General features: G+C 36.8%; 1 protein-coding gene across 8 annotated transcripts in view; it reads right to left on the bottom strand.

Annotated features, from left to right (window-relative positions):
- LOC117324527 (ral GTPase-activating protein subunit alpha-1-like) overlaps positions 1–25,755 on the bottom strand; it is a 100,662-nt gene that overhangs the window by 49,029 nt on the left and 25,878 nt on the right. For 7 of the 8 annotated variants that reach the window (XR_004532007.1, XR_004532006.1, XR_004532008.1 and 4 more), the window contains 17 exons: positions 24,508–24,630; positions 23,904–24,024; positions 23,347–23,481; positions 22,560–22,733; positions 17,668–17,769; positions 11,566–11,694; positions 11,209–11,376; positions 9,711–9,895; positions 6,400–6,498; positions 6,139–6,294; positions 5,770–5,901; positions 5,189–5,314; positions 4,862–4,920; positions 3,606–3,714; positions 3,121–3,231; positions 1,664–1,732; positions 7–117 (listed from right to left, as the gene is read on the bottom strand). Coding sequence is in view for 5 of the 8 variants with exons in the window: in XM_033880435.1 (XP_033736326.1) it covers positions 7–117; positions 1,664–1,732; positions 3,121–3,231; positions 3,606–3,714; positions 4,862–4,920; positions 5,189–5,314; positions 5,770–5,901; positions 6,139–6,294; positions 6,400–6,498; positions 9,711–9,895; positions 11,209–11,376; positions 11,566–11,694; positions 17,668–17,769; positions 22,560–22,733; positions 23,347–23,481; positions 23,904–24,024; positions 24,508–24,630 (2,109 nt within the window). In the remaining 3 variants the exon portion in view is untranslated. The remainder of the gene's footprint in view (positions 1–6; positions 118–1,663; positions 1,733–3,120; positions 3,232–3,605; positions 3,715–4,861; positions 4,921–5,188; positions 5,315–5,769; positions 5,902–6,138; positions 6,295–6,399; positions 6,499–9,710; positions 9,896–11,208; positions 11,377–11,565; positions 11,695–17,667; positions 17,770–22,559; positions 22,734–23,346; positions 23,482–23,903; positions 24,025–24,507; positions 24,631–25,755) is intronic. The other variant, XM_033880437.1, reaches the window with a different exon arrangement.

The raw sequence follows: 25,755 nt of genomic DNA, 5'->3' as shown, positions 1-25,755 counted from the left end.
ACTGACCTCAAACACCTTGTAGACACATCCCTTGTCTGTATCAGTCGTCTCCAGAAGGAGGTGTATCGGCATCCGTAAACACCACTCCGCCATACAGAACATCATGGACATGATCAGCTGGCAAAACAAAATCAACACTTTGTTCAGTACGAGTATGATGCTTTTAATACATTTCTAGGAAATACGAGTATGAATCTGCTTAACCTTGATAGCAGACAAGAAAATCATATTCAAAACATTTATCATATTACTTAAGTTTGTTGATATAGTAGACATATTTGGTCACCAATGGGATTTTTTCAAATGGCAATATTTTCCTAAATCTTTCTGCCTCTAGTTGTACATTTGCTACCAAATCTGAATTATATCAACATCCAGATACCATCATCATGACCTTAATTTTATTTAAGTTTCATCATTCAGTAGAGATGCAAGTTTCCTCAAAGCTTGAGCTATTAACATTAAAATTGTCAGACAAAATAAATAGTCACAAAAACAAACTGCATCCACCAAAAAAAAATTAAAACAATCTGTAACAATACATCTGTATCAAAACACATTTCTTTCAAATGTATATGAACAGCCAATCTACAAGACATTAACCACTGAAAAAAAATAAACCAAATTCCAAACACAACATCAGCCACAAATCTAACATTCCACAACAAACAATTAGTAATGTTGTCCTATACCACAGAAACCAAAATACCTTTCCACATCATACCTTTATAGCCAAATTAATAGACATTTTTAATCGAAGGGGACAAAATATGTCTACCAGTTAGCACTTAAATTTTCTAGAATAATTCATTAAAAGTTTTTGCCGTTTTGTCTACGGAGAAATGTGGATTACATTTAGCACTTCTCTCCTTTAAAAGTACAACAAATTGCAGGATTTTATTTTTTCAGAGTAAAATTAAAACCATAATAAAATCTAAGTGCTACAGAGAACTAAAACTAGGCCTCATCATTTACTCCATTCTCACTAGATTAACTTGATAACAATGGTTTTTAGTAAGAGTGATGACACCAAGGATGTTGTGGTTTAATATAATGAACAGTGTCACAGCTATCATTGTGACATTTATGGATGGTGTATTCTAAAATACTGGTGTGAGTGGTCCCTGGAAAAAATGACTGATGGGTCAATAAGATTGCCCCTCTTTTTTTGAACTAGGCTAGTTCTGATAAAATTATCTTCCAAGATAGGGGCCAAAAATTACACAATATACACTAAAATGACAAACAAGACCTGATTTCAGTTACTTAGGACGACAAAACAGCTGTATACATATGTAGAACAGAATGTCTATACTTACATCATCCTTTCATCGTACAACAAAATTATAGGTTTTAAAATTTTCATTACATGTATAACCAACCTATGCGTAGTGGCAATATTTTTTTACACAGCAAAAAATCATCAGAAAGAAAAGTAAGTTTGATGACAGGTAAAGTCATATGTGTCTTGTGATAATCATCAACACGATGACAGGTAAACTCATATGTGTATTGCGATAATCAAAAACAAAAATTACAATCTGCTCAATGCATTGTGAATTAAAGAAAATATATGTGAAGTGGTTAGTATTACATGTTTCTGTAAAATAGTATAAATTGTCATTTTATAGCCGGCTGAGATCTACAGAAATAAAATATTCACCTTCTTCTCCTCCTCTGAATTTGTTCCTCTTGATAGTGGTATGAGAGTGGACACTGTTGCTGCTATGACCTAGTAAATATGGAGCGAGAACACAGTTACACAAGATTATAAACTGAAAACTATTATTCCCAATAAAAACAATCTTTTCAGGGTGATCATTCAATTTGATAATTTATTTTATTCTGGATAAATAACAGATATTTAAAAACTTAAATATAGCTCTTTTTAGTATTTAGAACATTTGTTTTTTATTATAATACCCAATGGATTAACGGAGTTCAAATATTGCATATCGACGGAGTTGATTTCAAAATGAGGATAAAATGATAGAAGTTCGCAATGGACAACAGATTGATGTTGTCATTCCTAGTTGATTTCCAAAGTGTATTACTCTTTATTCCACTGAAAAAATGTAAATACGCCAAAGTAATTTATAAAAGATTTAATTCAGAAACTATTTGTTTTCAACAAAATACACAACATTATAATCTATATTTTCTCCATGTTACAGAAACAAATCTGTTGTCAGTGCCACAGTGTCACAAATAAAACAATGAGAAAATGTTTCATTTATTTTCATTTGTCTTCACAAATTATGTGTTGACATAACATATTTTCCAATCCTTGTAAATTATGATTTTATCTGTCATCTGAAATATTCATGGTTGACAAGATCCAAATGGAATAAACAATGTATTACATTATATTTTTAGAAATATTTCAGTCACAGATCATTGATGTGAATAGGGCTATCCTCTTCCATATTATAATCCAAGGTGGTGGCCGATTTCCCCCCTCTTACATACGGTATTATTGGGGGATAATTTTAGAATACTCACAGGTCATAACGCCTTATTCAATATGTAGATATACCTCTATAATACGTTTTGGTAGAGCGGGGTCATAGCTGAGTAGTTTGTCTGAGTATATTTTGATATGTAGATATACCTCTATAATACGTTTTGGTAGGGAAGGGTCATAGCTGAGTAGTTTGTCTGAGTATATTTTGATATGTAGATATACCTCTATAATACGTTTTGGTAGAGCTGAGTCATAGCTGAGTAGTTTGAGTATATTTTGATATGTAGATATACCTCTATAATATGTTTTGGTAGAGCTGAGTCATAGCTGAGTAGTTTGGGTATATTTTGATATGTAGATATACCTCTATAATATGTTTTGGTAGAGCTGAGTCATAGCTGAGTAGTTTGGGTATATTTTGATATGTAGATATACCTCTATAATACATTTTGGTAGGGAAGGGTCATAGCTGAGTAGTTTGTCTGAGTATATTTTGATATGTAGATATACCTCTATAATATGTTTTGGTAGAGCTGAGTCATAGCTGAGTAGTTTGGGTATATTTTGATATGTAGATATACCTCTATAATACATTTTGGTAGGGAAGGGTCATAGCTGAGTAGTTTGTCTGAGTATATTTTGATATGTAGATATACCTCTATAATACGTTTTGGTAGAGCAGGGTCATAGCTGAGTAGTTTGTCTGAGTGGTCACACAGCATACACAACATGTCTGAGGCCAGCTTGGAAACCATCCGATTTACACACTGAAATGAAGATCATTTCTTTACAATATAAGCGATGATTTTTCAATATGTGAGTTGTCATTATTTTTGGGCTATATTAGAAATGTACACAAATGCAACAAAAGGACCAAAGAAACTTATTGTCAATAATTGAAAAGTACCGCATACCAGAGAGTAGGTAGGGATTGAATAAAACTCCATGATTTTACTTTTGAAATAATCCCCAGATGTTCATGTGAAAAGACTAATCTTTCCTCCAAACTGTTCAATGGAACGAAAAACATATTCTTACTAAAAAATCTTTTCAATTGTTGTAAATCATTGGATTTTTGGATGAATATTTGGACTAAATGATCAAGATCATCGACCAAAACAAAGGCTGTGCATAACCTTACCCTGAGAGCCCCGAGCAGGACAGTGACAGCCTCGTTAAGTTTGGGATGTAATGTTCCATGGCTCAATTCTTCGTACAGAAATATACCTATTGTACTCACAGCTACACATCTGTTAAAACAATCACACAGAAATATACCTATTGTACTCACAGCTACACATCTGTTAAAACAATCACAGAGTCATTTTTGAGTTTCAGATTCAATCACCACAAATATATCCAGAGATATAAGGTTTAACAGTAATCACCACAAATATATCTAGAGATATAAGGTTTACCTGTAATCACCACAAATATATCTAGAGATATAAGGTTTAACAGTAATCACCACAAATATATCTAGAGATATAAGGTTTACCTGTAATCACCACAAATATATCCAGAGATATAAGGTTTACCTGTAATCACCACAAATATATCTAGAGATATAAGGTTTAACAGTAATCACCACAAATATATCTAGAGATATAAGGTTTAACAGTATTCACCACAAATATATCTAGAGATATAAGGTTTAACAGTAATCACCACAAATATATCTAGAGATATAAGGTTTAACAGTAATCACCACAAATATATCTAGAGATATAAGGTTTAACAGTAATCACCACAAATATATCTAGAGATATAAGGTTTAACAGTAATCACCACAAATATATCTAGAGATATAAGGTTTAACAGTAATCACCACAAATATATCTAGAGATATAAGGTTTACCTGTAATCACCACAAATATATCTAGAGATATAAGGTTTACCTGTAATCACCACAAATTTATCTAGAGATATAAGGTTTAACTGTAATCACCACAAATATATCTAGAGATATAAGGTTTAACAGTACACAAATGGAGGTCAACTCCCAGTTTACATTTGGGTCACCCCGAGCTAACCAACTGGACCTTTTGACTGTCACCTATGGACCATATAACAAGTATGATACATGTATGATGTTGAATGCCTCATTATTACTGCCATGAGCAGAAGATGGCTGACATAAAGCGGTTGCTATAGAAAACAAATGAGCGAAGGCCGTTCCAAAATCACCAGTCGTTAGTCACATTAGACAGGTGGTCGTTATACAGAGGGGTTGTTATATAGTAAATTCTCACAGGGAATCTTAAAATCGATCGTTTTAGACAGGCGGTCATTATATACAGGCGGTCATTAGAGCAGGTTTGACTGTATTGAATGCCTCAGACAAAAGAAGAATATGGAGCCAAGTAGAGACAACACAATAAAACTCCATTTACTCACCTGGCCAGACCAGCTGGCTCCTTCTTTCCTGCCCGGAGTAGAGTGTTGATAACTTGTTCCTAGAAACAAAATAAGATAAGAGATTCACAATACAACTGCTGCTCTGTTGATTGTGAAAAAAATCATGTGTACTAAGTATCGAATTTTCTTCATGTTAAGAGATATAATCATGCGTAATCTATTCCCCATATAATGGTTCCATCATACAAAATTAAACCACAACTTCAGGGATACTATACACGTTTTAATTAACTCCTTGGCTGGCCATCGACCAAATAAGTTAAGCATTGGTTCCAGTTTACACCAGGACTTAACACCAGGACTTACCTTAAACTCATTCAGGTGTAAAGAGTTCACAGAGAGGTTGGTATGCTGCAGGACCTGGACCTCATGTAGATGGTTCGGAAAACACAGGAGAGCTCCTAACACTGACACAGCCTCAGTACGGGGAGTCTGTCAGACAGATTTACATTAGGGAGAATTCTCTTTGTCTGTTGCTTGTACACATACTCATATAAACACTTATTTGACAAATCTACATGTATGTGTTCGTCTGAATTTTTTTGGTAATATTTTCCGGTTTCGAGACAGAGGATCGATAATACACAAAACACTTAATCAACATGGACAGGATGTATGGACATAGCATAATTATCTATATATATCGGTAGGTAATGTATATGCTCAACGCCAAATTAAAACCCTACATTTAAGGGAAATCGCTAAATTTTAACCCCCCAAAATTTAACTTTCAGATTTCATGACCAAATCGCCAAATTTTATGACCGCTAAAATTTCCCGCTATAAGGTAATTGAATCAAACTCACACGTTCAGACAGACCAAACAAGGAAGGACAATACCAGTTAACGTCACAAGCAGCACAATGTACAAATAAACATAATCCTACCTCTGTGATGTCTACAGCTGAAAGTACTGCGCTTGCTGCATGGATGAAGTTGGCGATGAGAAGAGTCGACCCCAGTAGGGGCATGGAGAAAAATCGGGCTCCAGCATATCTTACCAACACATTGATGATGTCCTGTACATATAAAACAATACCAGATCAATTCAGGGTCATACTTAATACAATGTATAGAAACATTACTTTAAATGATATCACCATAGCAACGCATGCTTTCATTGAGGTCAAGTGGACACGTTGGTCATTCTTATTTGATATCATAATTCTAAACCATTAATTTGTGAGGTATGTGTTCATTGTTGACACTGTGAGAGATAAATTATATAGATGGACAAGGGAGATAATCTCCATTACCTGGTCATTGGACGTGAGGCCTTGGTGAAGAGCCAGGTAGAACTGGGAGACAAGCTCTGAGGGGAGTGACACAGGGTGGCGCTGGACCACCATCTGACACATGAGCTGGTATGCCAACAACTTGCCACGCTTGTACTTGTTAGACAGCGTCAGACACTGTAACATACACAAATATACATATCAATTTCACCATATCACCAGTAAAGGAATGTACTACACAGCTTTATCTGAACAGGAAAATTCGAATGGAGTGGTATTTACCTCAAACAGCCAGGGTGAATACAGATGTATAGGTGGGAGGAGTTCCGGTGGAGACGGCGAGTTCATGTTATCAATGGTCACACCAAGATTATCACGCATCTACAACGCAATATTTAATACAAATTTACTCCAAGGAATGGTCCATTTCGTCATCCAAGGTTCAGACATTTAGTTAATTCACACATGAAATGGTTAATCAATTTAAAATTAAAATATGAAATCTGTCACTTACAAAGTAGTAATATATAAAGTACCCATTTTGTATAGTGTTAAACAAAAGTCCAAAAGGTGTCCAAAAAGAGAAAGGTGGAATTTTCACTTTCATTGCCTCACTATGTAGCAAATTTGCTACATTGATAAAAAGGTAGTCAGCCGAATAGCTACTTCACAGCAATCATCATGGCATCATATGATGTAGCAAGTTTGCTACTTTGTTAGAGCCAAAACTCCCAATAAGTACTTTATACCCAACAAATCACACTAAAGTGTATTGAAAGGATAAGGCAGAATTTCCCTAATATTTTCTTACAGTAAGTAGTCCGTACCTTATATAGAGTTTACAGTAAGTAGTCCGTACCTTATATAGAGTTTACAGTAAGTAGTCTGTACCTTATATAGAGTTTACAGTTAGTAGTCCGTACCTTATATAGAGTTTACAGTAAGTAGTCTGTACCTTATATAGAGTTTACAGTAAGTAGTCCGTACCTTATATAGAGTAGTCCGTACCTTATATAGAGTTTACAGTAAGTAGTCCGTACCTTATATAGAGTTTACAGTAAGTAGTTGTACCTTATATAGAGTTTACAGTAAGTAGTCCGTACCTTATATAGAGTTTACAGTAGGTAGTCCGTACCTTATATAGAGTTTACGGTAAGTAGTCTGTACCTTATACAGAGTTTACGGTAAGTAGTCTGTACCTTATATAGAGTTTACGGTAAGTAGTCTGTACCTTATATAGAGTTTACAGTAAGTAGTCCGTACCTTATATAGAGTTTACAGTAAGTAGTCCGTACCTTATATAGAGTTTACGGTAAGCAGTCTGTACCTTATATAGAGTTTACAGTAAGTAGTCCGTACCTTATATAGAGTTTACAGTAAGTAGTCTGTATATTATATAGAGTTTACAGTAAGTAGTCCGTACCTTATATAGAGTTTACAGTAAGTAGTCTGTACCTTATATAGAGTTTACAGTAAGTAGTCTGTACCTTATATAGAGTTTACAGTAAGTAGTCCGTACCTTATATAGAGTTTACAGTAAGTAGTCCGTACCTTATATAGAGTTTACAGTAAGTAGTCCGTACCTTATATAGAGTTTACAGTAGGTAGTCTGTACCTTATATATAGAGTTTACAGTAAGTAGTCCGTACCTTATATAGAGTTTACAGTAAGTAGTTTGTACCTTATATAGAGTTTACAGTAAGTAGTCTGTACCTTATATAGAGTTTACAGTAAGTAGTCCGTACCTTATATAGAGTTTACAGTAAGTAGTCCGTACCTTATATAGAGTTTACAGTAGGTAGTCTGTACCTTATATATAGAGTTTACAGTAAGTAGTCCGTACCTTATATAGAGTTTACAGTAAGTAGTCCGTACCTTATATAGAGTTTACAGTAGGTAGTCTGTACCTTATATATAGAGTTTACAGTAAGTAATCCGTACCTTATATAGAGTTTACAGTAAGTAGTCCGTACCTTATATAGAGTTTACAGTAAGTAGTCCGTACCTTATATAGAGTTTACAGTAAGTAGTCCGTACCTTATATAGAGTTTACGGTAAGTAGTCCGTACCTTATATAGAGTTTACAGTAAGTAGTCTGTACCTCATATAGAGTTTACAGTAAGTAGTCTGTACCTTATATAGAGTTTACGGTAAGTAGTCCGTACCTTATACAGAGTTTACAGTAAGTAGTCCGTACCTTATATAGAGTTTACAGTAAGTAGTCCGTACCTTATATAGAGTTTACGGTAAGTAGTCCGTACCTTATATAGAGTTTACGGTAAGTAGTCCGTACCTTATATAGAGTTTACAGTTAGTAGTCTGTACCTTATACAGAGTTTACAGTAAGTAGTCAGTACCTTATATAGAGTTTACAGTAAGTAGTCTGTACCTTATATAGAGTTTACAGTAAGTAGTCCGTACCTTATATAGAGTTTACAGTAGGTAGTCCGTACCTTATATAGAGTTTACAGTAAGTAGTTGTACCTTATATAGAGTTTACAGTAAGTAGTCCGTACCTTATATAGAGTTTACAGTAAGTAGTCCGTACCTTATATAGAGTTTACAGTAGGTAGTCCGTACCTTATATAGAGCTTACAGTAAGTAGTCTGTACCTTATATAGAGTTTACAGTTAGTAGTCTGTACCTTATATAGAGTTTACAGTAAGTAGTCTGTACCTTATAGAGTTTACAGCAAGTAGTCAGTACCTTATATAGAGTTTACAGTATTAGTCTGTACCTTATATAGAGTTTACAGTAGGTAGTCCGTACCTTATATAGAGTTTACGGTAAGTAGTCCGTACCTTATATAGAGTTTACAGTAAGTAGTCCGTACCTTATAGAGTTTACAGTAAGTAGTCTGTACCTCATATAGAGTTTACAGTTAGTAGTCTGTACCTTATAGAGTTTACAGTAAGTAGTCTGTACCTTATATAGAGTTTACAGTAAGTAGTCCGTACCTTATATAGAGTTTACAGTAAGTAGTCTGTACCTTATATAGAGTTTACAGTAAGTAGTCCGTACCTTATATAGAGTTTACAGTAAGTAGTCCGTACCTTATATAGAGTTTACAGTTAGTAGTCTGTACCTTATATAGAGTTTACAGTTATTAGTCTGTACCTTATAGAGTTTACAGTAAGTAGTCTGTACCTTATAGAGTTTACAGTAAGTAGTCCGTACCTTATATAGAGTTTACAGTAAGTAGTCTGTACCTTATATAGAGTTTACAGTAAGTAGTCCGTACCTTATATAGAGTTTACGGTTAGTAGTCCGTACCTTATATAGAGTTTACAGTAAGTAGTCCGTACCTTATACAGAGTTTACAGTAAGTAGTCCGTACCTTATATAGAGTTTACAGTAAGTAGTCCGTACCTTATATAGAGTTTACAGTAAGTAGTCCGTACCTTATATAGAGTTTACAGTTAGTAGTCCGTACCTTATATAGAGTTTACGGTAAGTAGTTGGTGCCTTATATAGAGTTTACGGTTAGTAGTCCGTACCTTATATAGAGTTTACAGTAAGTAGTCGGTACCTTATATAGAGTTTACAGTAAGTAGTCTGTACCTTATATAGAGTTTACAGTAAGTAGTCCGTACCTTATATAGAGTTTCTAGTAGGAAGTTGAGCTCCTCGTAGACTATAGCATGGTTTTCCCCATCCTCTATTTGATTGATGTTGCCCAAAGACCCAAGCATTCTCCTCCACATGACCACGGCCACATCTGGTGTCCAGCCAATCACAGCCCCACCAGCCAGAACGCTCTTCATATCCTCCATGGATTCTATAAAGACATGGAAAATTTAATGTGCATCTATTTAGGAAACAAAGTTTTGAAGGAGAAATTTTCTTTCCATTACTACCCAATCCCTCTGTGATTCAGGCAACCTTAAACTAACATTTTACACTACAATACAAAAATTGAATAACCTATTTCATTGAATTTATATTCCCCACTTTTTACCATAAGACTATTTCTATGGATGTGGAGATGACTCTGTATAGGGATGGCCAAGTCCTTACCTTACTTACAGGAATTTTCCTCGGTGGCCACTATTTCTATGTATATACAGGTGTGGCCTAGTCCTTACCTTTACCTATAGGAATTTCCTCGGTGGCCACTTTTTCTATGTGGAGGTACGTGGCTACATACAGGCGTGGCTTAGTCCTTACCTTTACCTATAGGAATTTCCTCTGTGGCCACTATTTCTATGTGGAGATGGTTATATACAGGTGTGGCCTAGTCCTTACCTTTACCTATAGGAATTTCCTCGGTGGCCACTATTTCTATGTGGAGATGGTTATATACAGGTGTGGCCTAGTCCTTACCTTTACCTATAGGAATTTCCTCGGTGGCCACTATTTCTATGTGGAGATGGTTATATACAGGTGTGGCCTAGTCCTTACCTTTACCTATAGGAATTTCCTTGGTGGCCACTATTTCTATGTTGAGATGTTATATACAGGTGTGGCTTAGTCCTTACCTTACCGATAGGAATTTCCTCGGTGGCCACTATTTCTATGTACATACAGGTGTGGCCTAGTCCTTACCTTTACCTATAGGAGTTTCCTCGGTGGCCACTATTTCTATGTGGAGATGGTTATATACAGGTGTGGCCTAGTCCTTACCTTTACCTATAGGAGTTTCCTCGGTGGCCACTATTTCTATGTGGAGATGGTTACATACAGGTGTGGCTTAGTCCTTACCTTTACCTATAGGAATTTCCTCGGTGGCCACTATTTCTATGTGGAGATGGTTATATACAGGTGTGGCCTAGTCCTTACCTTTACCTATAGGAATTTCCTCAGTGGCCACTATTTCTATGTGGAGATGGCTACATACAGGCGTGGCCTAGTCCTTACCTTTACCTATAGGAATATCCTCGGTGGCCACCATTTCTATGTGGAGATGGTTATATACAGGTGTGGCCTAGTCCTTACCTTTACCTATAGGAATTTCCTCGGTGGCCAGGATTTCTATGTGAAGATGGCTTCATACAGGTGTGGCCTAGTCCTTACCTTTACCTATAGGAATTTCCTCGGTGGCCACTATTTCTATGTGGAGATGGTTATATACAGGTGTGGCCTAGTCCTTACCTTTACCTATAGGAATTTCCTCGGTGGCCACCATTTCTATGTGGAGACTGTCACGGTCAGGGGTGGGGCAGTCTTTGTGGTTGTTGACCCCCTCCACAGTCAGCTCACTACAGGGAGATGGTGACCGTGACTTGGAGTGAAGAGACAGCGGCGATGGTGTACGAGAATCTAAACCGAAAGCAAAAGAGTTCAAAGGCAGCAAAAACTTTTAAATATGCAAGTGTATCCATACCTCTTAATGATTCACAATTGTGTCTATCTGGTATATCAAGCATATAGTTTTTTATCTTTCCTGGTTTTAAGTCTGTATACCAGTAACATCAATGTCCAAACGTTTTACCCAGAACCCCTACTTACATCTAAATGCTGTTTCATCAGATCTATCCAGACTTGCACTTTCCACATTATATTCCATGTCATGGGCACTAGGCAGACTAGAGGCTAGAGTGATCTCTGCTACCTCCTGATCCTCCGGCGTGGCAGCCCCTGGGGTCACAAAATCACAAGTTTACTTTTAAGACATTAAAAACAGCCTTTATGGCTTTAAAAAACCTTTGAAGAAACCAACAAAAGTGAAATACATATTCTACATATATTCTAGGGTTTGTTTATTAGTTAAAATCCTGGTTTATACAAACAAAATGGTACTACTTTATTTACAATTACGACAATGATTATTTTCTTTCAGTCACATCCATGCTGGAGCAAAAGGAGTTATTAACTAAAAAACAAAAATCTAGTAGTTCTGTTAAAATATTACATATAACAGTCAACTAAATCTCATTTACTCATTAATAGTCACTTGAAAAAAATATTAAAAAAAGAACACAAACACTCCATAATACAAAGAATTAGTCATGCTAAACAGTTCACGCAAGCAGATTAGTACACAACAAATAGTATAACATTTACAATGCATATTAACTCCTTCCATACTGCTGCTGACTATCGTCAACAAAATATTAGTCAACAAAATATGTGCTCCCTCAAAAAATAAATAAAACAAAGTTTACATTTGAAATATAATGTAATCATATGTAATAAATGATTACCAAATTTTTCCGTATTTTATACATAGTACAGTTAGTATAGACTGTGTAACAAATATGGAACATCTTAATATAATTTTCTCGCTACCAGCTCTCACTCTTATTGATGACGTCATTTTATTGTGTACTATGCATTACATCATTCACAACCTGCAGTATGGAAAGAGTTAAAATGCAAAGTCAATACATAACACCCACTGTAAAGATAATAAAACATACTAATTAGTACACAAAATGTAATATATACATGTGTACACTTTATAGTTTCCATTATTTTTTTGGTTTTTTGGTGTTTTTTTTTTAATTATTCTTTGCGGTGGGAAAGATGGGATAGGAGTAAAAATTAGTCACATTGATAACACTTCAAGGAATTCTCATCATTCAACTGTTGTGATGAATTTTCTATTTGTTTATGTCCTGTGATTGAAAAGGCACCCTGAATAATAATTTTGAGTTGTACATACCGGTACTGTATACCTAGTAATTTTTGCCCCTGTTTAATTTTCGCCATTTTCGTCCTTTGATGATATGGCGTAATTTAAGGTGATGGCGAAAATTTCAAGCTCAATTGCAGGATTTACAAGTTATTGTACATAGGCTAATTGTAGTCAGATCAAAAACATACCCTCGTACTTTTCAATTGTGTTTTATTCAATACCATTACAAGCAACACATGTTATATATTTATACTAAATTTATAAAATAGTTTATTGTTTTATTCCAATCTATGCATCTGAAATAAAATCTAGATCTGAATCTAGGTCTAGTAAATTTGCAATATCACGTTGAGTTAAATCGAAAATATGGGCTAAGACAGCTTACTAGGTTTAGTATAAATACTAAGTAATTTTTAAAAATCCAGTCATTTTTTAAAATGATGCACACAAAATAGCTTTTGCCATGGTGAAGACTGATTTTATGAGTTCACCTTCGCTTGTGGCTTCCATCGATGACAAATTTTTAATGAACAAGAGAAAACACTGGTCAGTATTTAGTCACGGCACGGTGAATTTACCCCTCATCGTGTTTGCTTAAAATCGACCATGCATACCTGATACTATTTGAATCAATATAGGCTAAAATCAAATCTGAACACAGGTAAACGTTGTTTATTTCACACCTGATTACATTTCACACCTCAGCTGGATATGCAAAGAAAAGAAAATGGGGGAATTCGATAAATCCCGAGTGTTCCGAGTGCAATTGTATCAAGAATTCCGAATGGATTTTTTCGAGTGTTCCGAGTGCAATTGTATCAAGAATTCCGAATGGATTTTTCTGACTGTAAACGAGGAAAAGACATTTCTTAAAAAGTAGTTTAGGGCGAAATTAAAACGAGGCGAATATCTTTGTGTTGCTTAAGGGCGAGAATAACCTGTGGCAAAAACTTCCAGGTATACAGTAATACATTTCGAACTTCCTTACTTCTAAGTGGAGAGTAAATTGCTGTACTATATACATGTACCAGAATTATACTCAGCATAAAAGTCACATGTACCTGATGGCCATTTTTTTAATTTCCTCATAATTTTCCGCCACATGTCGAGTCAAAAGAGTTCAAAGCAATTTCTCAAGGTAGCATTACTTGAAATGAATTGTATACTCTCAGTCTTTGATGAACAATAATTCACTCCCAAGTTCCCTCTGGTAACGTGATCTCACGAATACACACAAAATACTGTATTTAACGCCCACATACATGCATATAAACACAAAATAATATCCTTCTTGAATACATGCTGTTGATTAATTAATTTGAAGTACACAAATGTTAAAAATACTGTACATCCTTATTCGTGTTAACACATTTACAATGAAATACATCCTTATTCTGTTAACCCGTTAACATTTCCACTGAAAACTTTTAAATAAATATGAGATAACACTGGGTTTACTCAACCATGCAAAATATTACACTACAAAGCTACTGTGATGTCTAGAGTCAAGATTTCCATCAAGGTTACTAACCAAGACACAATTTCCTGTCAACTCCATTTGACAGGAAGTAATACTGTAACACTCGAGTGCCGACTTTTCTATACCAGACTGTGTATTGTTTCCGCATTCTAACATGTGTTTCACTTTTATCACTGATAAAAAATTCCACACTCTACATTAGATCCTTCCTGTATACACTGACTTATAATCACACGGAGACCTGTCTAATCTGACACGGTGGAACACTAGATACTGGTCAGACACCGAGATCTGTCTAATCGGACTCAGTGGAACACTAGATACTGGTCAGACACCGAGACCTGTTTAATCTGACTCAGTGGAACACTAGATACTGGTCAGACACCAAGACCTGTCTAATCTGACTCATTGGAACACTAGATACTGGTCAGACACCGAGACCTGTCTAATCGGACTCAGTGGAACACTAGATATCGGTCAGACACCGAGACCTGTCTAATCTGACACAGTGAAACACTAGATACTGGTCAGACACCAAGACCTGTCTAATCTGACTCATTGGAACACTAGATACTGGTCAGACACCAAGACCTGTCTAATCTGACTCATTGGAACACTAGATACTGGTCAGACACCGAGACCTGTCTAATCTGACTCAGTGGAACACTAGATACTGGTCAGACACTGAGACCTGTCTAATCTGACTCCATGGAACACTAGATACTGGTCAGACACAGAGACCTGTCTAATCTGACTCCATGGAACACTAGATACTGGTCAGACACAGAGACCTGTCTAATCTGACACAGTGGAACACTAGATACTGGTCAGACACCGAGACCTGTCTAATCTGACACGGTGGAACACTAGATGTTGGTCAGACACCAAGAGCTGTCTAATCTGACACGGTGGAACACTAGATACTGGTCAGACACCGAGACCTGTCTAATCCGACTCTGTGGAACACTAGATACTGGTCAGACACCGAGACCTGTCTAATCTGACTCATTGGAATACTAGATACTGGTCAGACACCGAGACCTGTCTAATCTGACTCCGTGGAACACTAGATACTGGTCAGACACAGAGACCTGTCTAATCTGACACAGTGAAACACTAGATACTGGTCAGACACCGAGACCTGTCTAATCTGACTCCGTGGAACACTAGATACTGGTCAGACACCAAGACCTGTCTAATCTGACTCTGTGGAACACTAGATACTGGTCAGACACCAAGACCTGTCTAATTTGACTCCGTGGAACACTAGATACTGGTCAGACACCGAGAGCTGTCTAATCTGACACGGTGGAACACTAGATACTGGTCAGACACCGAGAGCTGTCTAATCTGACTCAGTGGAACACTAGATACTGGTCAGACACCGAGACCAGTCTAATCTGACTCATTGGAACACTAGATACTGGTCAGACACCGAGACCTGTCTAATCTGACTCGGTGGAACACTAGATACTGGTCAGACACCGAGACCTGTCTAATCTGACACAGTGGAACACTAGATACTGGTCAGACACCGAGACCTGTCTAATCTGACTCCGTGGAACACTAGATACTGGTCAGACACCGAGAGCTGTCTAATCTGACACAGTGGAACACTAGATACTGGTCAGACACCGAGACCTGTCTAATCTGACTCAGTGGAACACTAGATACTGGTCAGACACCGAGACCTGTCTAATCTGACACGGTGGAACACTAGATATTGGTCAGACACAGAGACCTGTCTAATCTGACACAGTGGAACACTAGATACTGGTCAGACACCGAGACCTGTCTAATCTGACTCTGTGGAACACTAGATACTGGTCAGACACCGAGACCTGTCTAATTTGACTCAGTAGAACACTAGATACTGGTCAGACACCGAGACCTGTCTAATCTGACTCAGTGGAACACTAGATACTGGTCAGACACCGAGACCTGTCTAATCTGACACGGTGGAACACTAGATATTGGTCAGACACAGAGACCTGTCTAATCTGACACAGTGGAACACTAGATACTGGTCAGACACCGAGACCTGTCTAATCTGACACAGTGGAACACTAGATACTGGTCAGACACCGAGACCTGCTATCGACCAGTGGAACACTAGAAGGTACTGTCGGCACAGACTTCTAATCGACTCGTGACCTGATCTGGTTCAACTGGAGATATGTCTATATCTGACACGATGGAACATAACTGAGTCAGACGAGACTGTTAATCACTCAGAACTAGATACTGTCACACGTGACCACAATGCTCTTGACACTAATAGGTAGACACGAGACTTTATTGACTGGTGGAACTTAGAACTGGTCAGCACGAGATGTTAACCACAGTGAACCTAGTACTGGTAGAACCGACTTCTATCTGACTCCGGACACTAGAACTGGTCAGGACACGAGAGCTGTTAATCTACCACAGTGGCACCTAGATACTGGTCATCCACCAGACTGTTATTCGACTCGGAACACTAATTCTGTCAGAACCGAGACCTGTGTAATACAATGAATATTAGATAAGTCAGACAGTATCCGAATTACAAACAGTCTTTTAACCAAACATTTCTTAAACATAAAAGTAGTCAGCTGGAGTTCAAATTTTATTTTTGTAATTTGTAAATAATGCTGCTTTGTGTAAGGTCGGAAGATCTTATCTCGACACCTACTTTAACTCCACATCTGGACACCTACTTTCACCCCACAATTTTAACCACTTCAGACAGTTGTTTCTGTGGCATATACATATCATAGTTCTGTCTGTTTTATTTGGAATATGTTGCATATATTTCTCATAGAACATCAACTGAAGTCAGTGAGATAAAAGCTAGCACCTACAAGTGCCAAACAAGTTTGACAACTAATTAAGGAAGAACATTTTTGTATGGATGAACTTAAGAATGAACAGTCACGGTTGAGTAACCACAGTAGTAAGGAGTATCCTGACTTCTACATCACCGACAGAGTGATGTGCAGCTTGAAATGCTAATACCCAATCCCATATGAGTATTCCACAGGTTTTCACTTCAAATTATTCTTCCATGACACATTGTAACATTATATTATTTTAGGAACAATGTCACTTCCACAGGTTTTCACTTCAAATCATTCTTCCATGACACATTATATTATTGTAGGAACAATGTCATTGAGTTCGTGGGTTATGTGGAGCAAGCTAAGTTAAAGGTATTCTCAGAACAGATAAAATTATCAAAACACAACACACATTTGGATAAACAGCAGCATTGTCAACACACCACTTCAACACTTATCAGGGTAGGTTAGTCATGCAAAACTGTCAACAGACAAACAACAAACAGAATATACGTACTAGTAGTAAAGAAGGAATTAGCATCTACGATGTTGAAGCTTACTGCCGCTATAAAGCAAACCAAAGTATTGATAGGGAAACATAAATATATATATATGTCACCAAAAAGTTAGCCAGCCCAGAATGAAGAGAAGACTGTGCAGAGACCGGTACCTACCTACACTATCAGATATCTTATAGGCAGATACCGATATGGTTATGTTACATGCTGGGTAGCCATCCAGGCTTTTCTTGTTAGCAACACTATCAATATCAAAACCTGTTATGTAAAACAAAACTCAAGTTAGGGTATGAGTACAATAACCACGATGCTTCCCTAACAGGCTGATTTTACTCATCATTGGCACAAATATACGCAGGACTGACCGTGACCGAATTGTAGTAAGAGGATAACATTAATTCACCCATCCTAGAGGGTGTAATCAATTCAGTCAGAGATTATGTGAAATCAATTTGGTTTGTTACTGTGGCAAAAAAGGTTATTAAAAATTCCTTTTATAGACTGTATACACTTAACATAAATGCTTCCAAAAATCAGATTGATCAATGAGTAACTCGAGTACAATCGATCTTTTTGGATATAGCAAGACATTTGTTATCTATTTTACCTGGGTAAACACAACATATTTTCAAATATAACAGATATTGTATCAGAATTTTTCCAGAAGAGAGAACGTTTTTTTTTTAAACTAAACACGTATACTGCAATATTTGCCAAATGGATCAATTGGGACTGCATGTATAGGGACACAAGTACAACAATGATTTTCTAGATACATGATTCACCTTTCTATACACTGGACGAATATTGACAACATTCTATCACAATGTTTAAATACAATCTCGTCACAATACATGCTAATGCTCCTAAAAACTATATGTATGTATATGTATAAATAATGTACAGTCTACCCTTGTTATATCGCCACATTCGTCCACACCAGTTATGGCGATATAACGAGGGTTGCGATAGTATCGAATTATGACAACTACAACCATGAAAGAGATTGTATTACCAATGTTTCGTTAAATACAACCTGAGTATTGTATTTACGTGTTTTGTATTTATTATAATATATAAATGATTTCCTTAATTTAGTGTTTTAGGTTTATTTATCTACACGAGATAATTTCGCCGTAATAACATTACACGATTTATAATATACATGAACATAATGTAGATTTATTAGTCAATTATTCTATAGGCTATACATTTTTGTATAAGTTAAAGATTTCACGAATTTGATTTCTGAGAATAGGCATTGATCTACTTTTGCCGCATGTCATCCATTATTATCTGTCAAACTTCATGTGAAAGTATTCGGTAGTGGCATTTTCCACCTAGACTGACGAAGCCCAACATTCAAATCATACACAATAGGAACACAAAGTGAGTAGAAATCAGTCCTGCTTTTATTCAAAACCAAAACCATAAGTGTCGGTGGATGTGACATTATAATAAAAACATCCGAATATCCATCTACCTCAGCGATAGAAAATCATCCAAGCGTAAAGCTATGTCACTTGTACAATTTGCAAGTAAAAACTGGAAATGTCCTATGTTTATAAATAGAACACTAAAGAGTTCCTAAATCACCAAAACAAAACAAAATAGTGATATCATCGTGGGAAATATAAAGCGATTCGGAACGTAAACAACGTGGCGGATGGCAGTATGCGAGAGTGGTGAACTTAAAGAGGGATTTATATAGGAGGGAAATCCGTTCAGAGGTTAAGGTCGTGGTATGCAAGGGTAGCTGTAGATTAAGGTAGCGATAAGTCGAGGGTACACTGTATGTTTGTGTATAATTATTTTTTCATCTGTCACATATCGGTGTATGTGTTCTGTGTGACAGTTATTATAATACACATATCGGTGTATGTGTTCTGTGTGACAGTTATTATAATACACATATCGGTGTATGTGTTCTGTGTGACAGTTATTATAATACACATATCGGTGTATGTGTTCTGTGTGACAGTTATTATAATACACATATCGGTGTATGTGTTCTGTGTGACAGTTATTATAATACACATATCGGTGTATGCGTTCTGTGTGTACACAAGGATTTATTTCAATGTACTCCTGACCATCTGTTTTTTTTACTTTTTCTTTTTTTTTTAATTTTTAGATCTAAATGTCCAGTCTAACAACGTTCAACTCCATCATCGGAGTTAACATAATAGGATATCAGGATTATTCACTTATTTCTGGACAAAATCTCTAGAAAATCACAAATCAGGACACCTCTCCAGGGCAATATCTTTTGGAAAACCAAATGAAATGAATAACAAATATCCTTTTCCATCAGTAAATGTTATTATGAAGGAAAAATGGATTATATTTCTTCTAATAACTGAGAACAAGCCAAGCCCTTCACCTAGGTTTTTATAAAATACTGACAGTGATTTTTTTTTTTTTAAATTACACAAATTTTCTTTTTGTGCCTTTGATATATAACATTGTAGTGTTAATTTATGCAAAGCAAGCTGAACTAAACAAAATATCTTAACGTCGTAATTCACATTGTTTTTTTTTTCATTTTGATTTATTTTGATTTTGGTTTGTTCTTCATGAAGAATTACCTATCTTTAGTTGTCACTGCCAACAATAGAATTGGAAATATGCATACGCAAATGTACACAGAAGCTAAGCCATCACTTCAAATACAACATACCAACAACTAGTACAACTAGTACAACTCTCATTACAACCTATATGTTTAGTCCAGTTTCAAAATCATCCACGAAATCTTAGAGCTTTCTGACAAATTAATTTAGGTGTGTTAGACATCATTTGACAGACATTTTTACACTGATATAATCAAATATGTTTCCATATGATGTAAAATTTCAACACAGTGGCATAAAACTTCTACATTTTTTACAGAGGATATCCTTAAATTGTAGATGATTTTGAAATTGACATTCGGTTAATGTTTCACAATAGTAATCAACTCAAGAACTAAACTATCAAAACAAGGCAGGTTAGGACAGTTTGGAAGCTTATTAGCAAGCAACTCGAACAGAAACAGCAGTACTCTCACACAGAAATCTTCAAATCTGAAACCAACACCTGTCTGTTCTAGGTTTGGCTGTATGGAAGTCAATACTGAGGGATACTGAGTAGGCATACAATCTCGGGTAAAATAGATCAAAACTTTTCAAGAATGCTTTCAAATAAATGTCATATTCCACATTCACAATTAGAACAAATTGCAAAGAATTTGCAATTAAGCTCAATGAAAGCATCTTTACATTAATTTTGACAAATCATAAAACAACAGTGAATTTCAAGCTTCGACAAAATTAATCTGCTGCTAAGAGCTCACTTTATGCAAACTAAATTGTAGATAACAAGAGGCCCAAAGGGCCTTAACGGTCACCTGAGATTTGAAATATTTCGGCCAACTCAATTGACCCTTTTTGGCCCCATCCATCAGTCCTAATGGGGTCAGTCTATGAAGAGTATTTGATTCTAACATATAGTTGATAAGAAGATTTTGGAAATTTCAGTCAATTTGACCCTTTTTGGCCCCGCCCACCAGCCCCTGGGGGTCAACCAGGGCCAACATGAACATAACATCAAACTGTAATCCCATGCTGATAACTTGAACCAAGTTAGAATGAATTCCAATACAAATCCAACAAATAATAGTCAAAAATGTGATTTCCCTATATGAACTATAGTAAAGTTTACCCCCTCCCCAGGGGCAAACGTGAGACCCCAGGGTCATGAAATTCACAATTTTGGTAAAGCACCTTAAGACCCTTCCATCTATGAAGAGTATTTGATTCTACCACATCTGAGAGTAGAGAAGAAGATTTTTGAAGTTTTAGTCAATTTGACCCTTTTTGGCCCCGCCCACCAGCCCCTGGGGGTCAATTAGGGCCAACATGTACATAACATCAAACTGTAATCCCATGCTGATAATTTGATACAAGTTAGAATGAATTCCAATACAAATCCAACAAATAATAGTCAAAAATGTGATTTCCCTATATGAACTATAGTAAAGTTTACCCCCTCCCCAGGGGCAAACGTGAGACCCCAGGGTCATGAAATTCACAATTTTGGTAAAGCACCTTAAGACCCTTCCATCTATGAAGAGTATTTGATTCTACCACATCTGAGAGTAGAGAAGAAGATTTTTGAAGTTTTAGTCAATTTGACCCTTTTTGGCCCCGCCCACCAGCCCCTGGGGGTCAATAAGGGCCAACATGTACATAACATCAAACTGTAATCCCATGCTGATAATTTGATACAAGTTAGAATGAATTCCAATACAAATCCAACAAATAATAGTCAAAAATGTGATTTCCCTATATAAACTATAGTAAAGTTTACCCCCTCCCCAGGGGCAAACGTGAGACCCCAGGGTCATGCAATTCACAATTTTGGTAAAGCACCACAAGACCCTTTCATCTATAAAGAGTGTTTGACTCCACCATATCTGAGAGTAGAGAAGAAGATTTTTGAAGTTTTAGTCAATTTGACCCTTTTTGGCCCCACCCCTCAGGCCCCTGGGGGGTGGGGACCATATAATTCACAATTTTGGTTGACCTTCAGCCATAGAAACTTTCTGCCAAATTTCATTGAATTTTGTTAAGTGGTTTTGGAGAAGAAGTCGAAAATGTAAAAAGTTTACGGACGCACGACGCACGACGGACGACGGACGACGGACGACGACGGACAAAAGGCGATTAGAATAGGTCACTTGAGACTTCGTCTCAGGTGACCTAAAAACTATTCTAAAGTTGGTAATAAGCTTAATTCATAAATTGTCATAGTAGGACAATTCAGTTAAATGTATTTTCTTTCATGTTATACAGTTCTCCATTCACAAATGTGTGTTGCTGATTGAGATTAGCACTTCCATCAATAACAAATAATGGTGGTGAAACAATATCACAAATGAAAAGTGAAATATTACTCAGTAAATTCAGTTTAGTACAAGCTTTCATCAGCACCAAAAAATCCCATAAAATAACTTTTTAAGTTTTTAATGATCAGCATTAAACATGTTAATTTTGCCTCCTTTGTACCTTTGAGTCGCTCCACTAGTTCACTGGCTTCAGCAAGGTTACCATCACTACTGCTGCGAGTATAAAGCACGGTGTCAGAGGCATTAGAGGGGGTGCGGGAATGAGAGGGAGACGGTTCCCCACTCAGAGACCTCTGTTTGTTCAAGTCAGGGCGTGGCCTTCCTCCGCCTGCTCCTGGAGGATAAAATGTAAATATCTTTTTCTATTGTTTTAGAGTTTGTAGATCTTAATGTGAATATAGTAGTGTAATAAGTGAAATTGATTAACATATTATCTGCCTGACCCTTGGGTGTGACCCATGTGTTTACCTGGCCAAAGTGTATTGATTGGTTTACATGTGTAATTACCTGTTGACCTTCCTATGTACCTATAATCCGTTGGCCAGCTATTTCCTATGAGATCATGTTCTAGTTTTATGTAATAGTTTAAAGGTCAACAATTGTAAACAACTGGCCTGTTCATATCTATATAAGGAACACCCTATACCTGTTAACTGTGTCAGGCTACCTGGGAGTCAGAGGAATAACATCTATACTCTGTCCCGGGCTTTTGCCCGGAACAGGACTGGCCAGTACAGTATGTATACTTGTACACCATGTTCGTACATACACCTTAATAAAGTATCAACCAAGAAAGAAAAGTCGATTTTATTATATTAAGGCAGTTTTTATACATTCAAATGACCTGTAAATTATGCGATGTCAGCAGTTTATTTATGAATACAAAAGTCCATTTCAATCGATTATGATGAATTGTGATGTGATCCTCAGGAATCGCTAACACTTACCATCACTCTTGTATTTGCCACGTTCAAATCCACCGAGAGTAACAGAAGATGACTTCTCCACACTAGCTCCCTGTGGCTCATTCTTACTCCAACTCTTTGAGAAACTTTTATCTGTGTTCTTTGTTTTGGTGATATCTGTAAGGTTGGGATTTTATACTATAATATCACACTATAATGTCACACAATTACTGATTATAAATTGGCATTTTTTTTTAATAAAACAGCACATCTCTAACAGTACACCAACAAAAGATATGTCAAGTAATATGTATTTCCCGAACTTTAGGAAGGTTTCACTACTTTGTGGTATATTTCTGCAGGTAGCGGGTTGAGGATATTGAATATCTAAGACTTGCAGAATACTTCTGAATATTCACCAAGTGAACACTTAAAGTGTATCCATGAGAAAAGTGAACAACAGTTATCTCCCCTAACCACACCCAGATTTCCACAGTATCCCTGTCCTACACTACACCATGACTGTACTATTTCCACAGTATCCCTGTCCTACACTACACCATGACTGTTCTATTTCAATACATCTGCACAGTCCCTACCTTGACTTCGGCCCCTCTTCCTCTTGGCTTTCTGCTCACTAAGCCTCTGTAGAGGCAAGTCATAAAGGTCAAGGTTGTACACCTGACGTGCCAATACTCGCGTCAGGATCTCCATTGTTTTCTACAGGTAAATACAGATGATGTTACTATTCTACCTACTTTACCACCAAGTCTTAAAATACAGAGTTATCACTCCTTAATACAGGGTTATCGTTCATTAATATAGGGTTATCATTCATTAATACAGGGTTATCGTTCATTAATATAGGGTTACCGTTCATTAATATAGGGTTATCATTCATCAATATAGGGTTATCGTTCATTAATATAGGGTTATCAATCATTTAGGACAAAATCCTTGCATCACAGAGATGATTTGGTTCTTATTTCAAGGAACATTAGATGCTAATCAAAATTATGTTTAAAAGAATATTTATGTGAAATTCAAAATTCATACATTTTTTAATTTTTAAATAAGTGAGCAGTTTTATACTGACATGTTGTAAACTATGGACTGTAAACAGCCCTATCTCTGATCTTTATCCTGGGGAGTGCAATGGGCATGTATAATTATATCTTTCATAAAGCTAGTTATTATACTGACCGCCCACTCCTGGATTAGCTCCGGCCACGAAGTCAGTGAGGACAACACCTGAAGAAACTCATCCCACAGCTCCGTCGATATAAATACATTGAGATTCGCCTTGATCCATGTTACGATTAATGTCTATAACAAAAATGGTGTTGTACATAAACAACTAATATGACGGCATACAGAAGACTCAAACCAGGCATCAGTATACGTAGATGTGACGGTCAATTACACCTCAGACCGGTAGTTAGTAATTACACCTCAGACCAGTCGTTAGTAATTACACCTCAGACCGGTAGTTAGTAATCACACCTCAGACCGGTAGTTAGTAATTACACCTCAGACCGGTCGTTAGTAATTACACCTCAGACCGGTAGTTAGTAATTACACCTCAGACCGGTCGTTAGTAATTACACCTCAGACCGATAGTTAGTAATTACACCTCAGACCGGTCGTTAGTAATTACACCTCAGACCGGTTGTTAGTAATTACACCTTAGACCGGTTGTTAGTAATTACACCTTAGACCGGTCGTTAGTAATTACACCTTAGACCGGTTGTTAGTAATTACACCTCGGACCGGTCGTTAGTAATTACACCTTAGACCGGTCGTTAGTAATTACACCTTAGACCGGTCGTTAGTAATTACACCTCAGACCGGTCATTAGTAATTACACCTCAGACCGGTTGTTAGTAATTACACCTTAGACCGGTCGTTAGTAATTACACCTCAGACCGGTTGTTAGTAATTACACACCTCAGACCGGTCGTTAGTAATTACACCTCAGACTGGTCGTTAGTAATTACACCTCAGACCGGTCGTTAGTAATTACACCTCAGACCGGTCGTTAGTAATTACACCTCAGACCGGTCGTTAGTAATTACACCTCAGACCGGTCGTTAGTAATTACACCTCAGACCGGTCGTTAGTAATTACACCTCAGACCGGTCGTTAGTAATTACACCTCAGACCGGTCGTTAGTAATTACACCTCAGACCGGTCGTTAGTAATTACACCTCAGACCGGTCGTTAGTAATTACACCTCAGACCGGTCGTTAGTAATTATACCTCATACCGGTTGTTAGTAATTACACCACAGACCGGTCGTTAGTAATTACACCTCAGACCGGTCGTTAGTAATTATACCTCAGACCGGTCTTACCAGTCATCAGTATGTATTTGAGAGATGATCTGTATCATTGTAAATTGTGTGGTCCCTCGGCCATCACTTGGTTACCTTCAGCAAGTGATGAGGCAAAA

This window comes from Pecten maximus, chromosome 3 (genome assembly GCF_902652985.1).
Source record: "Pecten maximus chromosome 3, xPecMax1.1, whole genome shotgun sequence".
Lineage (NCBI taxonomy): Eukaryota > Metazoa > Mollusca > Bivalvia > Pectinida > Pectinidae > Pecten > Pecten maximus.
The sequence above is the reverse complement of the archived record's forward strand: the minus strand, read 5'-3'. Positions and strand labels throughout refer to the sequence as shown.